The 18,081-nt window shown below is 44.9% G+C and overlaps 1 protein-coding gene across 2 annotated transcripts in view; it reads left to right on the top strand.

Moving 5' to 3' along the window:
- Nucleotides 1–3,363: 3,363 nt before the first annotated feature.
- Nucleotides 3,364–18,081, top strand: part of vn (vein) — a 32,327-nt gene continuing 17,609 nt past the window's right edge. For both annotated transcript variants that reach the window (NM_001014565.2, NM_079218.3), the window contains exon 1: nucleotides 3,364–6,820. In NM_001014565.2, coding sequence (NP_001014565.2) covers nucleotides 5,470–6,820 — 1,351 coding nt within the window. In that variant the 5' untranslated portion in view covers nucleotides 3,364–5,469. The remainder of the gene's footprint in view (nucleotides 6,821–18,081) is intronic.

Here is an 18,081-nt window from a genome sequence, read left to right as displayed (position 1 = left end):
GAAACAGAAAAACAGACTATATAAAATAAAAGACACACGGATGGACAGCCAGGCGGTCGGACGGACGGATGGACAGTTCCAGTTCCAAGTCTCTGGGCGTACTTAGCGCTGTTGAATAATTTCCACAACCACGAAACCCAATTGAAATTAGAGCCCAGTTTCAGATAGTCTCGTACTGCATGCCCCTGGCCACATGTCGCTACCACTAACAACCTGCCCCGATCTGCTGTAAGCCAAGTGCATTTTCATTTCCATTTCCTCGCCGTTTTCTCAGCCAGCCAGCCAGCCAGCCAGCTACTCATAATGCGGAAGATTGCACCAAGTTCAGTTTGCTCCTTACTTTCCTTTCCTTTCCTTACCTTTAGGTTCCGTTCCGTTCTGTCTCATGTTGTTTATCTGGCCGCTCGGATCTTGAGGTTTCTACGTTCTGTACTTTGGCTGTTGGGTTTTTAACACAATTTAGCGGCGTCTCAGTCGGCTAAGGGATATATCCATACATACATAGATATATGTATGGGCTGTGCTGGCGAGGGCGAGTAGATCGGATCAGAATGCTATAACGGCTTTGTCTACGGTTGCACAGACCCTGTTGCTCGAACATTCAACACCAGCGGATAGCTCTGTGCAACAAGTGCACGGCCAACGCATTAGAATCTCATTTACTTACTCAATTACTTTCATTTGAATCAAACCTAGATAAGCAAAAAACCAAGCAATCCTTATCGGTCAGTTTATGTCATAATCATATAGATTGCCCAACTGCAAGGTGCCTTCTCTTGGCCATAAAGCTCTACAAATATAACAGCTCTATTTGCTAGCTTTATAATCACAACCAACAGTAAACCTCTTGTCGAATCGGAAATGGAGTCGTTATTGGAATGGAAATTGGCAAATCATTTAATGATGGCTAAATGCGGAAGGTGAATTTAAATGTGATAAGATAATGATTATATGAACTCTTAAATGTTCAGTAGTGGTATTGGGCATTCTATTATTGTAAGTCATTTACCCTTCTAAATCTTTTGTTCATTAAGTCACTTAGTGGGAATTAAATTAGAATTGTTTTTCTTTAGTTTGTTTTCCCAACTCGGCTCCATCTTACATTACCGGCCTCCCCTGTGACGACAAATAGGAATTGAATGTTTGCGCCTGCGCGCATTTCGAAATTGCTTTTGGAAAATTTTCATGTTTTCATGTTTGTTATTGTTGTGGGCTTGGCTCGCTGCCCTTGTTGTTCTTGTTGCCATTGTTTGTATATATATATATGTGTTTGTGTTTTGATGATACAATGACGCTGCGCTTGGCAGCTGTTGTCTGTCGTCAGCCAGGTTCTAAAAGGGAGTGAGGGGATCTGGATCCCTGGATTCTGCAGCTTGTCCAACGTTTGCTTCCAGCACTTCCTTCCGTACTAGACAATGGAGTCTCTCTCTCTCACTTTTGCAGCTTTTCAAATATATGCTTAGCAAACTCAAGACAATCTACCTGCTCGAACTCTGAACTCTGAACGCTGATCGCTGAGCAGCGGCGACAGGTGTCGAGCTTTATTTCCGCTTCCGGGCGCTTTTCGCGTATGAACTGCAATAGTTGGCCCAATCGATAAGAACACTATCATTTGGTAGCGTTTTTTTTTTGCGCTCTTATCAGCTGGTTTGTTTCGATAAGTAGGGTAAGTACCTGTTTTGCTCATTCAGAAACTGGCAATGACGTAGACCAAGTTGGCCCAGCTCCGTCACAAGTGGCCGACTTTGAACCCTTCTTTGCTTCTGGCTTTTCTTACAATTGTCGCACTTGTCACCACACCACTGCCGCCCCACCTAAGCTCCCCTTTTATGCTTTTTCTCTTTTATTTTTTTTTTCTTCTGTCAGCTTCTTTTATTGTTATGCGCAGTGCGTAGAACAAGTGGAAGCTTTGTTTGACAATAACAACAACAGCGAGTGAAACATCAGCAGCTGGGGCAAGTAAGAAACAAAAAAAAAAAAAAAAACGTTAAGTTTACACGACTTCCAAGCGCTGGACGGAATCACCTGCCGCATTTTGTTTTTTCTGTAGTCGCTGTTGTGGGCTTGACATTTGACAATAAAGCAAATAATCATGGGAAAAAAGCTGAGCCCCCAGAAGAACGACAACTCGCCGCCGCAGTCATCATAAGAAAATATCAAAAACGGGAGGAAATCCGGAACCGTAGTCAAAACAAACGAAAGCGTTGAGTTAAGAGCTGTTGGATGAAAGCAAAACTAAATTAAGATTGACGAGTTATGTAAGGGTCTCATATTGTGATCGATCGATTAGCAATAAATAGAAAAAATTATGTCTCTTGCTCACAATTTTGTTAACAAATTGCTCATTGCTTTTAGGCAAATTGTTAAAAAGTTACAGCTCTGTAATGATAACTAAGATTAGTTATGAATCCAAACTTTCTTGAACTAGATAAGATCGCCGACAGTACATTTAACTTATTCAAATGCAGCATAAGCGCACATCATTCATTCAATTACTTGGAATGACTCATTGAGCTAGGACTTGAACTTTTTGCGTATGAGCAATAATTTTTAAAGACCCTCAGACTGGAACTCATTTATAGCAGCCTATCAGAAGCTCGACGATTATGAGTAACTTATTGGAAATCGGAGCAAAAGCCAATGACAACTGTCCTCTTATCTATTTTTATCTATTGGATTGATAATATTGTCGTTAGACACCTATTTAATCGTCAACGGGTTCGATTTCCCTCCTAGTTCGGTTTTCATTTTAACGAGTAACGACGATATTTTTTTAATACGTTGTTTTTCTAGCATATATCGTATCGACTTATTACGGTAAGAAATTATCCTTGCAGCAGAGGAATAGAGGGATTTTTCGAGAGAGCGAGAGAGTAAATCGGATTTACAAAATATATTTTAATACCCTAAATTTGAAAAAAAAAGGACATTATAGACTTAAAGAATTTTAGAGCAATCTCTAAAGAAATTAGCATATTGTGAAGCATACTTTTAGAGACGAATAAGTAAAGGTCTCGTGCCCTCCTTGATGTTCCATATTAAATATCCCAATTGTTAACCACAAATCGCCTTTAAGTAATTGATATAAAGTAATGAATTGGATCACCCGAAATTGTTGAGAGAAAACTGCAGGGTTGAGAAAATGCTGGCGTTGCTGTGAGAAGAAAACGTTGGAGAAAACACTCAACGTTTGAGCGAAATGAGCGTGCCGAAGATATTCGAACACGGCCGAACGCAGTCGAACAAATTCCGACCAGTGAGATACGTTTGAGTCGTGAGATACGTTTGAGTTGTATCCGTGAGATACGTTGTGAATGCTACAACTCTGCTCTGCATCGGTGAGATACGTTTGAGTCGTTTTCGCGGCGTCAAATCGAGCAGACCTGTGCCGCTCCGTAGAGCGAGTTCGTCCAAATAAAAAAAGAATTATACGAAATTCCGCCTGTGTTAGGAGCAGAGAAAAGAATAATTTTAAACCAACATACACAATCAGTTAGTTTCCACCGACAGTCCGCAGAAACCATTCGACGGCAACGGAACGGGCGCGCGATTGTCGGCAATCCGTAAGATAGCCAAATATTATTATTGTTCAGATACTCACTGAGGGCGTTGATAAAAGATCAGCCAGACAACTGCAGATCCGAGTGGAGTGTTTTGAAATCAGTGAAATTCTGTGTGAAAAATCGTTGATTTATTAATATTCAAGAATAAAAGTTCCCAGCGAATTTCATCAGCTGGAGTAACCGAAGTGACCCACCAAGCAAATCGAACAACACAAATCGATCGAACGTGTAAAAGGACTTTCGGTTTCATTAAGCGTGTGCAATTGCTGATTTTCCCCGGCAAAGCGGACTTTTTGCGGAATGAATGAAATAAAAAAAAAACAGCAGTGGCAACTATAATAATAAAAACAACAACAGTGCAACAACAGCCGGGGCATCTTCATAGATTTTGGCTCTCCTGAAGCAACAACTTCTGCCTGCACTTGGTATATGTACTTATCACATAGACATATATATACGCACAGATATATAAAACAAAAACGATCGCTTCTCGTGCCAGCGCGTGTGATTGTGTGCGTTCCCATGTTGCATATATATATGCACAAAAAATATATATATTTATCTAGAGCCGACTGTTGCGACGACTTTTCTATATAATCGGCTAGTGAGCACGCAGACATCGAAAAGGTGCACAAATACATCAGCAGATGCGGGTATATATGTATTGCACATATATCTAGCCAAAGCCAAAGTAGAAGATATATATGCGTATAAGCTGAACGCGGCGCACTCTGCTCTGTTTTTTCTTTTATAATTACTTTTGTCTAAAATTAGAAGACGTGTGTGTTGTGTGTGCCCCGTCCGTGTATCCGTATCCGTGAGATACGCGAGAGTGTCCGCGTCTGCTATATCGCACATCATCATCGCCGTACACCATCCGCCGTCCAATATCCACCATCATCATCATCATCATCGCCATCCCCATCATCATCGTCGTCGTCGTCATCAGAGATCAGAGATCTGCAGCGGTGTGTGTGCCAGAAAAGACGACTCGTGAATCAGACTACGGCTACGACTACGGGTGCGACTACGGCTATATAGGCGAGAGATCGCGTATACGGCCAGACAAACATTATCGTATATCTGGCGCCGAGGATTACAATTACAAGAGCAGCAAACGCAACAGCAGCAGCAGGAGCGGCAGCCGAAGTTAAAGCCGAATACGAGTACGAATACGAGTACGAATATCCGAGCCCCACAAACGAATACGAATACAAATACGAATCCGAACCCGAATCGAGGCGATACGAAACGATCGCGCGCGTGAAAAGCCTCGTGAAGAAAAGCGCTACGAAAAAAGTGGGGGAAAAATCAAACGCCACGCGACCTTAGGCCCGTCCAATTTTGGGGGGGGGCGTGCAGCGGGGCGTGGCCGTGCGTCGACTCCTAGCGATCGCTCAAGTGAAACGCGGCGAAATTCTGTTCAGATAACAAAAATGAGTCACCAAAATAAGCAGCAACAGCAACAGCAGCAGCAGCAACATCAAAAGCAACAGCAACAATCGAGTGCGGCAAAGTGTTCATAAATTAATGCTAGGCATACAGTGTGTTAGACCAGTCCGAAATACACTATCCCCCTCTCTCTCGCTCTCGAACAGTCCGTCTCTCTCTTGCCCCTGCTGTCGCTCAAAATGCTACGAAACTATCGAAAGTATTTGCAGGATAAACGGAAATACGACAAGCCACAACGACGAGGCAGCGAATTTTACATTTGTCACGTTTAGGCAAATTGCAAGGACAAAGGACACACCAACCCCCCAGCAGCAGCAGCAGCAGCAGCAGCAGCAGCAGCAGCAGCATCACGCAGCAATACGCAGCAGCAGCAGCAAAGCGCAGCAGCAACACTCGCTATCGAGATTTTGTACATAAAGTCGGGGCAATAGCAGCAACAACTTTGGAGGACGCCATGTATGCGCAACATTTGCGCAAATGGAGTCTAAAAACAAAAAAGCAACTAATGCCATTGATATTGCTAATTATCAGCTACATGTTGCTACTAAACACATGTGTGTTGTCGTCGTCGGCGACGACGCAGCAGCAACAACAACAGCAGCAGCAGCAGCAGCATCTTCCAAGATTATGGGAAGGCAGTGCCGAAGAAAGCAGCTACTATATACCACTGAGTTCGGATAATGGCAGCGGGAGCAGTGAAAGCTCCGCCGAGAGCGGTAGCAGCAGCAGTAGAAGCAGCAGCAACAACATCGACAACAATATCTTAAGTAGGCTGCTCAGCCTCAACAGCAATAGTCTTAGTAGCCGTAGCAATGTTAAGTTAAAGCCAGCAACAGTATTCGACGCCGGCAGCAGTACACCCGCTCAGCAGGAGCAACATGTGGCTGCCGTGCCAGAGCAGCAGCAGCAGCAACAGCAGCAGCAGCAGTCAATGCAAAAAGTTCCAAATACGTTAATCAATAGTCAAATATATAATTTATTATACAATGGCATGCCCAGCGAGGCGGCGAGCAGCAAAATGCGTCGCCACATTCAACCATCACAGCTGCCACATCAGCCAGAGAGCAGAGCGCAATTACCGAGCAACTACAGCAGTCGGCCGGCGGTGCGGAGCTATCTAATCGAGTCCTACGAGATGCCAGAGAGCATGTTAGAGGATCGCAGTCCGGAGCAGGCGGCGCGAAGTCGTCGGGATGGCAGCAACACCAACGGCAGCCGGCAGCAACAGCGCACCGGCCACCGGCAACAGTTGCAGCAGGACAAGCGCGATCACCGCCGCCAGCGGCAGGATCAGCAGAAGGAGCAGCGCCAGCAGCAGCAGCAGCGTCAGCACAAGAGCGGCAACAAGCACCAGCAGCAGCAGCAGCAGCGCAGGAAGCACCAGCGGAAGCACCAGCGATACAACCGCTATTGCTCCGCCCGAGATCCCGCCCAGTTGGCCTTTGCGGCACCCACCGTTTTCCAGGGTGTCTTCAAGTCGATGTCCGCCGATCGGCGGGTGAACTTCTCGGCCACCATGAAGGTGGAGAAGGTGTACAAGCAGCAGCACGATCTTCAACTGCCCACGCTGGTGCGATTGCAGTTCGCGCTGAGCAACTCCAGCGGCGAGTGCGACATCTACAGGGAGCGACTGATGCCGCGGGGCATGCTCCGCTCCGGGAACGATCTGCAGCAGGCGTCGGATATATCCTACATGATGTTCGTGCAGCAGACGAATCCAGGCAACTTCACCATCCTCGGCCAGCCCATGAGGGTCACACATTTAGTGGTGGAAGCGGTCGAAACGGCTGTGAGCGAAAATTATAGTGAGTGGATTTCGATTTTAAACCTAAAGTGGGTGGGCCTAGAATAAGTTTTTCAAAAGCAAGTTTTTGGTTTGATAAGAAAAGTTAGCCACCGATCATTGAACCCCCAACGAGTAGAGTAGCAAATCTTGGAAATATTGCCTTCAACTAAAAGACATGACATGGAAATCTCCCGAAAATTGCTCCCTTTCTCTCGCCACCTTTCTTTCGGCTTCCTCCCATTACATTTCTTTCTTGCCGTCTCTTTTGCGCCATGGCAGCTGCCTCTTTCTACTCTCCACGTTGCTGGTTGTTGTTTAATGAAATTTAGCTGCTTTTTGCAGCTGAATTTCTTATTTGCCAACTTCACGCTCTGCTAATATTCACCAGACCGAAATAATTTTATGCAATACACTCACACCACTGCTACACACACACACACACACACATGCAGGGAAACGTTGCGCATGCGCCTGTGCGATTGCAGTTTTTGTTGTTGTTGTTTTTTTTTTTTTTTTTGCAAGTCTAGGCTCTGGTCTTCTTCGGATTCTTCTACTGGATTCTTTTCTTTGTGCCCGACTCAATTTGGTTGCTGTGCAACAAAAATGCTCACATCTAGAATTTATTATTGCCGCTGCCTCGGCTGTTGCTAGTTGCACATTTTAATTAAATTCGCATTAACTTTGCTCGCTGCTCCCGGCTTCTTCTCCCTATCCCCCTTACTCCCTTACTCCCTTCCTGCCTCCTGAAAAGTGGGAAAAACTTTGAAAACTCATTTCTGTCCGCCCGTCTTTTTAGCTCCAATGTGCAACTCACAACGTCATCGTCATTGTGGTGGTTTGTTGTTCTTGTTCTTGCTGTTGTTGTTGTTGTCTGCATTCGACCTTTGCGGTTGGCAGACCCAACCCAACCCTACGTTCTTCTCCCACTGCTGTTGTTGTAATTATTCTTGCGTCGCGGTTCATGGAGTTTTGCGTCTGTAATGCGACTAAGTGCGATCACCCGGCCCCGCCCCTCGCCGCCTCCCCCGCCTTTGCCTTGCCTTTCCCTTCACACCCTCGAAGGGGGTATTTCAATTTTGGCTAGCAACAAAGGTAGAAATATGTTTTTCGAATCTTTTTAGGTATTATATATACATATGTATATGAGAGACCTTCAATGTCGATATAATTTCACATTATATAGAAATTTTGAATTACTATATCATTGTTCTTGAACCCTTGGCAGGGCATATAAACTTCGACTACCTTGAGCTAACTTCCTTTCCTTTTATTTATTTATGTTTGTTGCTGTTGTCTTTATTGTCTTCTCCCTCTCGGATTGTGTGCTTTGTTTCATCGCGGGCGCAATTAGATTTTTAATTCATTTTCTCTCTCCACATCGCTCCTTAGCTGCTGTTTCAGCTTCTGGCTCTTCCGTCATGGCTCCCGCACACGGAGTGGGAGAAAAAGAAACCCCCCTCCGGTATACCCAAGATCCCCAGATACATGGTCACATATACGGACACGTACATACATGCATATGTAAGACCCAACCCTTTTCGGAGCTCCCCCCGCATCGAAATCAGCTGCAATCAGCTGTTCTCTCGCGCTTTGTCTTTTTGGGTTTTTTATCTGGTGTTTATTTACTTTCTGGCCTTTGCTTCCTTCTCTCTCTTTTTGTTTCACCCTCCCTCTCTCTCTCTCTCTCTCTCTTCGCCGACTTCACAGACCTCATCAATGAACATATAGCATTAACAGGATATTTACTTTTGGCCCCGACTGATTTATTTTGACTGCGAACGCAGCAAATGCTTGGGAATCGATTCGCAACTGGTAGCTGGCCGTTCTACAAGCAAATGTATATTAAAAATCGATTACTCATCGAAATGCATACTAATCAATCCACCCACACAGCAGCAGACCAAATTTTGCCAACTCCTTTCACTTTGCCAATTTCCTCGCTGGCCAAGAGCTAGCCAATTTGCATATGAGGCCATAAAGCCTGAAAATCGTCAGCCGGATCGTTAAAATCTATAGTCCAATCAAAGCCGAGAAATGGAATCAAATCGTTCAGATCAATCAAAATCTGACTCGGATCGGTTATTTTATAGCCTGAACTATTTTCGGTGGCTCAAAGTTGAAATTAGCGCGAGGCGATGCGAAGGCAGGGATTTATTATTATGCATACGCCCCGTGTGACGACGCAGCTTACGGTCTGCTTGAAACCAATTAAAATGCCTTCGAACCTGACTGAATCGGTAGTATCATGAATTAACTGGTCGCATTTTATGCCCAATTTACACCCACGCCGTGAACGTCAGTTGCCGCCAGCAAGAGTGTGACTTGAATATGCGAAAAAAAAATATATATTAGTAGCAGGGAAAACACAAAGAAGGGGCCATGTGAAAAGTAAATAAAGTCACATCTTTTGTATTTAGCTGCGGGGCTACTACGGTTTGTTCTTCGCCTGTGCTGGCCATTGTTGTTGTCGAGGTGTTAAGTAAATTAGCTGCTCATAAAACATGATTTGATCTGGCAGAAGTTGGAGTCGCAAAGCAGAATCATCGGCTTCGCTCCCGATGTTTGTTGTTTGCTGGTTTGGTTTGGTTTATTTGCTTACTGGTTTGCTTGGTCATCCGAAAGCGGAGACAAACTGGCAGTATTGGCAGTACTAACAGTATATATGGATATGTATATTTAAATGTTTGCCGCTGCATTATATAATAATATACATATTTGTCACTTGGGCGGCTGCACGCAGCATTGAATATTCATTTTCTCATTGCGGTCTCTAGTTTGTCACCTTGCCAAAGCACCACCAATAATCTCGAAAAGATTTTTCATTGAGAAAAGCAATACCTGGTGTGTGTTCGTTCTACAGTTTTGAAACTGAGAAAAAGCAAGAAACACCGCAGAGAACCTTGACTGCTGGGATTCCATTACTTGAGTCGACATGGACAACCTGCGACTCTGGTTTCGGTTTCTCTTCTGGGTTCTCCACTCCGGTTGCACTTGCTAGAAAATGGGAAATGTGTTGTGTTGTGTTGTGTGGTGTTTGGCAAGCGATTACAAAACGGAAAACAGAAAGAAAACGCCAGAGCGGAAAATGCTTTTCAGCAGCATAGCGACACAGCGCAGTTCGCATATTTAGGTCAACGCCTACGAGTGGAAGCGACAAACTTACCCAACGGCACCCACAATTCATCATTTCTCAGCTCATCTCCTCATCTCATCTTTTTTTTTTTTTTTGGGTGTCTGGTCTACCTGGTCATAAGATTTTCCACGTCGATGGGTGGGGGGCGGTTTGCTCATTTAGCGTCACGCCAGAGAAGAGACAAGTTTTCGTTAGTCTTCTTGTCTCGTCTGCGATGGCTCTAGTTGATTTTGTTTTTCTTTTTTTATTTCATTTTTTTTTTTTTTGGTAATTAAGTATGAATGGCGGCGCTAGATGACGAACCTTGGTTCGTTTAGGTAGTAAGTGTAAAGGGGTTGACTCAGCTCCCTGACCAGACCAGCCCAGCCCGCCCCTTTTTCGACTACTCAGTAGTGTCTGGCACTCGAAAAAATCGTTTTCCAAATAAATTTGATCAATCTAGAAGACTTGTCTATGTAGAAAGAAGATCTATTTGATATGTTTCCATATTTAACTAAGAAGTTTTGCTTAACCAATTTTTTCATTCCAAACTGAGATTTCAAGCTCTGATTTTCCTAAGTATCTCATCTAGAACATGAGGGCAATAAGTGCCACAGGCACCCAAATTCTTAGGGCCACTTGTGGATATTTTCTGCGAGTGTAGGGGCCCCTTGGGACTTGGCTGGCGGGCCGTTTGGCATGCGGGAAATAGAAAATTATAACGAAATGAAATTTTCAAATGGCATGCCATGTTTCCTTGCCTTGCCTCGCGACTCGACTCGCTTGCCTCGTTTATGAGTTTTATGCTATTTCTGGCCGCGCCGACAGCAGAGCAGCAACAGCAACATCAGCAGCAGCAACATCACGCAGCTGAAAGCCATTCGAGAGTAGGAAGACATCTTGGTCGCCATAGGCTTGCCAAAAAAACAAAACGTCCCAGTCCCCCTTCCCGGCAACCGAAAAAAAAGTAAATTCGAAAAATCAAGCAACTAGAAAATCTGCCTGCTTGTTAGCCCTGCCTGCAATTTGCATTTCAGTTGCACCGGCAGCCGGGTTTTTCTGGTCCATCCTCCCAAATGGCGCTAATGGAGCAATCTTGGCCAGATAGGAAAATCGAAAAAAAAAAAAAAACGGAAACTGGTCGATCAATGAGCCCCTCTGTTGTTCCGATCCATCCACATCCACTCGAGCACTCGAGCAGCGGATGTGACATAATCTGATTGCCGGTTGCATTGCATATGCAACGTACCGCCGAAATGGATAAACCGAATGGCATTCATAAGGTCTCTCATTGGACCCATCAATGGGTCCATCCAGATCTGTGTCGGCGCGATATCAAAGGCCCCCTCAGGTGGCGCTTCCTCAAGCGGCTGATCTACATAATTCGATCAGGGCGAATATGAAATGCCCTACCAAAAATAATGACAAGATATATGATAAATTGTCACAGCATGACTCTTCGAAGTTCGGTTTCTATTTATAAGTATCTATATATAGTATAGTATAGTATAGTATACCCCCCGTTTGGCAAACTTCACCTCAATTAGCCATTCAGCATTTGCGTTAATTTGCGCGGCACTTGCGGCACATTCCCTAATACCAAAACAAAAAAAAAAAAAAAAACAAAACGAAACGCCATTCGTAAAAAGATAAATGATAAGAGATGTGTTCGGACGGACTAATTGTTTTGGTTGGCTGTTAATTTCTGCCCGCATAATCGCACTGCCCTCGGCCACCTTCTGCTCCACAAAAACAAAAAAGCGCTTCAACAGTTGCGCACGCGGCCAAGATTAATGGCCAAAAAGTCGGCGACCAACCGATCGACCGGCCAAGTCGACCGACGCACAGATAGATATTGAAATTGATTGATATTTGAAAAATCATTTCGGTTCGTACGGCTTGGACTCATTATTAGTTTCCCATGGATCATTTTCACAGCTAATGGTTGGCTTGGGAGCACGAGCTTCCCAGCAAGTCGCATTCCAAATATGTTTTTTTTTTCTATTTTTCGGCTGCCAAGTCAATTCAATTTGCGTTGGCGGCTCTGGCGCTTTGAACTCGAGAGGAAAAAAAAAATCCTAAAACGGTGGGAGGAGTTGGCCAAAATCGTTTACCACTAGTTTTTGAAAACTAGGCTAGTGACTAAAACAAGCGGAGTTCAAGATCGCTGACCGCTCTGACCGCGTATCCCTTGTCCTTTCCGCGACTGGCTATCTTAATTACGCATTAATTACATCAAACATTAATAATTCCACATGCCAGCCGAGCGAGCGGCTGCTCATCTATCTACTTCAGTGGCAGCAACACCTCCTCGATCTGTGGATCAGGATGGGGATCAGGTTGGGGATCGGGTATCAAGGCGGGCACCTCCTCTGTATCTGTATATTAAACTGTCTGTCACCCCCTGCCCATCTGCAGCGCCCTGCATCAAATTGCAAGCCATCCTGGTCGTCGTCGTCGTCGTTGAGTCGGATCTTTGGATCGTTGGATCGCCATCGCCGGATCGCTCTGTTCTCTGTCTGCCTTCTGAATTCGCGATGGCAAGTTGAGAAATTTGCCTTTGATATCGACCACATGTGTGCACAGCGAAAAAATATTAGGTGGAAAGTTGAAAATATTCCGAATTATTCACAATATCATCTGCAGGATTCTTATTTTTAAAAGCTTCCGATATTACAAAAACACTTTCTTGGTTGTAAATATTTTACTGAATTTGTGTAATTTTTCTGTGTGCAAATATGCAGCCAGTTCTGGATCTTCCGAATCACCCTGCCTTCGCGTTTTGCACCCCGTCGCTGTGGAGCCATATTTTCTTTTTAGCTGACGATTTAGTCCATTTCCCGCTCATAATCGCATGAAGTTGTTTGCCTCCACCGAATGGCTTAATCCGCCAGATCGATGCGCCTGTGTTGACTCAATAATTCCCTAACAACTCTTTTTACGCATTTTATTGAAAGTGCCGAAGTTAGCGGGCATTTCACTTACCTGCGTGGGAAAATCGACTAATCTGCGACCGCCCCGAGGAGTCAGTTTTTGTTTTTAGAGCGGTAAAGGACAGGTAACGGGCCACATGTCTGGCCGGAAATTCCCCGTTGACCCCTGACCCCGTGTCCTTATGACGAATTCGTCACTTGGCGTGAGCACACCTGGATTTCCCACCGCTTAGCCAGCGGAAATTCCAAAACACCTCCGGCCCACTGGCCCTCAAAATTGTTATATGCTCTGCTACGATGAAGCAGAAGCAGAAGCAGCAGTGTTTTATTGGCGGAAGCATCCGCCAAATTGCACCCAATCTGCAGTTTGAAGTGCTCAAAACCCCCACCGCTCCCCTGTGAATTTCCGCCGGCCGGCAAGGTGACCGTGTGCTAAAACAAAATTTTTATATCGAAATTGCCGCCGGTCAACGCGCGCGCCTGCCCAATGGCCACTTTAACCACGTTTCAGCGCGTGTTGGCCTTTTTGGTTCCCAAGCTTTGTTTGGCCCACACAGACAGACACTCTACTCTGTCCGCGTATATGCATGTGTGCTCTTACACTCACTCACACACACACTCACACACACACAGGCACACACAAAAGCCATTTCGGACAAGTTGGAGTTGCATTTTTAGCAGCATTTTTGTTTTTCTGCGGCATTTTATTCGTCGCCGCTGGCTACAAATTTGTGGCTGCTGTGGCAGGCTTCTCGCATCTCGGATCTCGACTCTCGAGTCGCCACTGCCACCGGTTGGCCACCAATTCCAGCCTCTCGGCTTCACCTTGTGCCCCAAAAGCTATTTAAATGGTATTTAAATGTGTCTAAAAGTAATTTTTTGCGCATTTAATTCGCATTTTTTGTTCGACGAGTATTTGGCAAAGCACTTAACGACATTTATGAGTATATTTCATTAAAAATGAAAACAGCATCGAGTGCCTGACATAATGCGTCATAATTGAGGCGGTTTTTGTTCACTTTTTTTGCATTGTTGATGGTCAAACGCGTTGCAAGAATTCAGTTGACAGGCGGCTTGGCTGCAAACGATGGAATCTAGGGGGTTAATTAAATAGCCTTTTGGAAAACTCAGCCTACGATAAACCGAAAGCAATATACCCTTGCTGTTTGTTTTAGTTAATTTAGGTTTTAGATTAGAGAACTATCCCAAATGAGTAATTATTTGTTATAGCTCATGTTGTTGCATGTGCAGCCAGCATTCAAAATGTTGCTATTCTGCCGCAAAATATTTTCACACACACGAAAATGATTTCAACTTGCCACCAGCAACCATAATAACAGCTAACAGCGGCAACAAGTGGCCAGGTAGTCGCTGCATGCCACACACAGCAAACAAACAGCAACTGTTTTTGCTGCTGCTGTTGCTGCTGCAATTGCTGCTGCTGCTGCTGCTGCCTCCTGCAACAAAGAAGGCAACTAGAAACTATCCAATGGCCACCAGCAGCAATAGCAATAGCAACTGCAACTGCAACATCAGCATCGCCACATGCTTGACCAGCCGACGAGACCAAAGCGAGCGCATAAAGCATAAAAAAGCGCAAAGCCACAAGAAGTTGCAAGTCGAAAAAGTCATTATATGCGACAACCAAGTCGTCGATATTGGCAGCGACGCCAGCAGCACACTGAGAGAAATGCGTCCAAGAATCTTGAACTGCAATGTAATGTAACTGCAGATTCATATTGTTTCAGATGTTTTTTCATCAATATAATTTTGCACTTTAGTTTTGCCAGCTGCAAGTTTTCTCTCTGTGCAGCTGGCAGCAAACGGCGACTTTGGCTTTGGCTGCGACACATTTGCTTAAATAGCAACAGCAACAGTTGCTGCCGCTGTTTGTTGCTTGTTTGGGTGCTGCGGCGCAACAGCGGCAGCAGCAACAACAACAGCAGTGCCCATTTTTTTTATTGCCGCAGTTGGAAAATGCAAGGCGGACGCAATCGGGGGTATCTTGGATTTCCAGTTTTCGGTTCCCACAATGCAAAATTAGGTACGAAGCGTCGTCCCCATGACGTAATTAGCATAGAGCAGTCGTTGTTGTTGCCGTTGTCGGGAGCCCATAAAGCGTATTTACCGCACAACGCGCCAGACGCACTGCATCTGGAATGGCAGGGGGGAGGGGGGTCGAAGAGGTGATGAAGTGGGGATGCGGTAAAGGGGAAAGGGGTCAGGTGGCCAGGTTGGAGGGGCTGTGTTGCCTTTCAGTCAGGTGAGCCATTGCCATTGCGCATGTGTGGCGGCGGGAGAAGGTGGAGCAGGCGGAGCAGCTGGACGAGGACGTTGCCATAACTCATATATGTGGCCTGGTCGCCGGCAATTGTCGTGGCCGTCGGGGCCAGAAATAAAAACATTTCGTTTAACGATCTTTATCGATGCGATTATTGATTGTGTGTTCATGGCCTGGCTGTTGTGGCAGCAACATTGCAGCTGCAGCAACATGTTGCCGGCGCAGCAGCAACATAGCGCTGCTCGCATACAATTTGGTTATAACTTTCAGAGGCAGCATGTGGCTTTATCTATGAAAAGACCATGTCCTCGGTTCTCTCTCTTTAACCTTCAATTCAAATTACTATATTAAGCATGTTCTATTTGATTTGCTTGGCTTATGTCATATATAGAATGGTGTCAATGACGAATATGCTTTAATAAAATAATTTAATTCGAATTTGTTCTATGGATGAGATAGTTTTGAGTTAAGTAGAATCCGTCAACTTTTAGATTGACTTAAGTTATTAGATAATTGCTCTGGCAATTTCCATCAGCGAGTTACTCACCTAGTGGTTTATCTCTTCAGATCGCCAGATCACCAAGTTCCTTTGCCCCACCTCATTGTTACCGCAACCAGCTTTCAATTATTAGATTAACTTTGAGGCGGCTCAGAAGCAGGTTGCACGCTCATCTCAGTTCATTTTCACCTGGCCATGCAGCACCACCGCACTCCGCTCGCTTCCCATTTGAAATTCTTGGCATACTTTGGCTGACAGCCGGGCAATTGTCGGCCATCCGAGTGCTCCTGCCTTGGCCACTGTCCATGGAGCGGCTGCCTCCTGCCAACCACTTATTACGTAATTATTTAGCCACATCGAGCTGCAGCAGCAGGAGGAGCTGAAGTGCCAGATGCAGCATCGCCCTGGGCACGTGTGTGCCAACTGACTTGGGCACCTGTTTCAGCCGAGTTCGAGCCCGAATCTCTTTGGTATTTATGCTATAATTTCTGGCATGCAGCCGACGAGAGAAACTGAGATGCTGCAGCAGCATCAATTCAATTTGCATGCCATGCCCTCGAGCTCGCTGATCATCCAAGTTCGCCACTGCTGATCCTGATAAGCCATCGCCATCGATTCGAAATTGGATGGCAGATGCAGTGAGGCGGTGTTCTTAAGTACCAGCCAATTTAGTTGCAGTCCAGCGGACACGTGGGTATCGTTTTGGGTTGGGAAAATAGTGCGGCAGTGAGCAGTTAACGGCATTTGATAACTGTTTCACGCTTTTGCGTTTGCAATTAAGCCGGATGGCATAGAAACTTTTGATCGTTTCATAGACCATAAAGTTGGCTCGACACGCTCTCACCCAACGAAACCGTCAAACGGCGCCGGGCAACAGTGCGTATGAGCAATGCAGCAGGTGGATTTTCGGAACCGATTGTGGTTAAAAATAATTAGACATCCTTTTACAACTTATACACATTCATAGTCAAGAAAGGATGGAAATACATAGCTTAAAGTGAACATTTATCTTTACAACAAGCCTTCTAACTTGTTAGGTTGTTCCTTTTGGGCGTTTATTTTATACTCGCTCATTGATCGTTCGACCAAGCCAAGATTTTCCAAAACATTTTTTGTTTGTTTATTTATTTCGACATTAGTTAATGCGTTTATAATGCGCAAAGGAAACACGGCGGCCGAAAAGCAACAATGACCAGAGAATTTGTGCGCTGCTACTATTGGCGCCTGCTAAACAATTGAGGGGCAATTCCCACGCTGCGTATGAAATAAATTCCCCAGCTGAAATTGTGCGCACAACTCTTTACATTTTAATGATGCCACCGCGCACTGGGCGAAACTTTGAAGCAGCCGCGATTCGCTGCCGAGTCATTTACTTGTTGTCGAGCGCCCCATTATAAATCTGCTAGCCAGCCTATGACAGTTTTGTTGTTGTTTTTGTTTTTGTTTCGCCTTACTTGCCTCGGTTTCTGTATCATTTTTCTTAGGCTTTTTCTCGTTTTTGGTTGACACAAGAAATAAACTCACAAAATCACACCAAAATGTGGTTTCTGGGGGCCATTGCTCGACCGGCTGACGCCTGATGTGATTGCAAATGAGCGGATCCGAATGTGGAAGACAAAATCGGAATCAGATAACCAGTATATACATATGTCTTAGCCGTGGCCCGAAAGTGAGAGCCCAGCGATATGTGGGTGCTGACGGAAAAAAGATAGTTAGATCGATATCTTATCGGGACTATCACACGCATATTTCCAAGAAATGTGCGAACTTTACGCCCATGACGTAGTTATGTTTCGGATGCTCTTCCGATACAAAAACCCACTGAGTAATGCCGACTAGACATTCGTACTTTTTGCGGCAAAAGTAGTTCCCCTATTGGCAATGTTATAAATAGAAACGTGCAGTTATCAAGTGCGGAAGATAAACAAATTGAGAACAATAAGGTGATTTAATATCATAAATTAATATACCAGAAGTGGCACAACGAACTTGTTTGAAAAGATTAGGAGGAGATAAGATGAATAGGAACTAGAGAAATATAGCAAAAAATGCAAGCAAGTATATTTGAGATAGTATCAAAATGTAATAAAATTGCAATTATAACTCTGTTAAGCTAGTACTAGCTAACTAGCCTTATTATCCAGTGACAGCGAATGTCGCATAAGGATCGTAATTTTTGATGATAACCCAAAGGTGCCTTCTGCTTATCCCCATCAGAAAATAACTTACTTTTCCCCACGACGATCTGCACTCGATCGCGGAACGATTACCCGATGTGAAGTGGCCACTTTCGAGCGGCGATTACCCAGGCAGGCAGCAACTACCGGGTTGCTGATGCAGTTGATCTTGCTGCAGTTGCAGCTGCTGCTGCTGCTGTTGATGTTGCCAGACTCAACGCATCTTTATTTAGACACAAAAATGTTGCATGTTTCGCGCTTTTCACCAAATGCGCTCG

Source organism: Drosophila melanogaster, chromosome 3L (genome assembly GCF_000001215.4).
Source record: "Drosophila melanogaster chromosome 3L".
Classification (NCBI taxonomy): domain Eukaryota; kingdom Metazoa; phylum Arthropoda; class Insecta; order Diptera; family Drosophilidae; genus Drosophila; species Drosophila melanogaster.
Note: the sequence above shows the minus strand (reverse complement) of the source record. Positions and strands in the feature narration are given on the sequence as shown.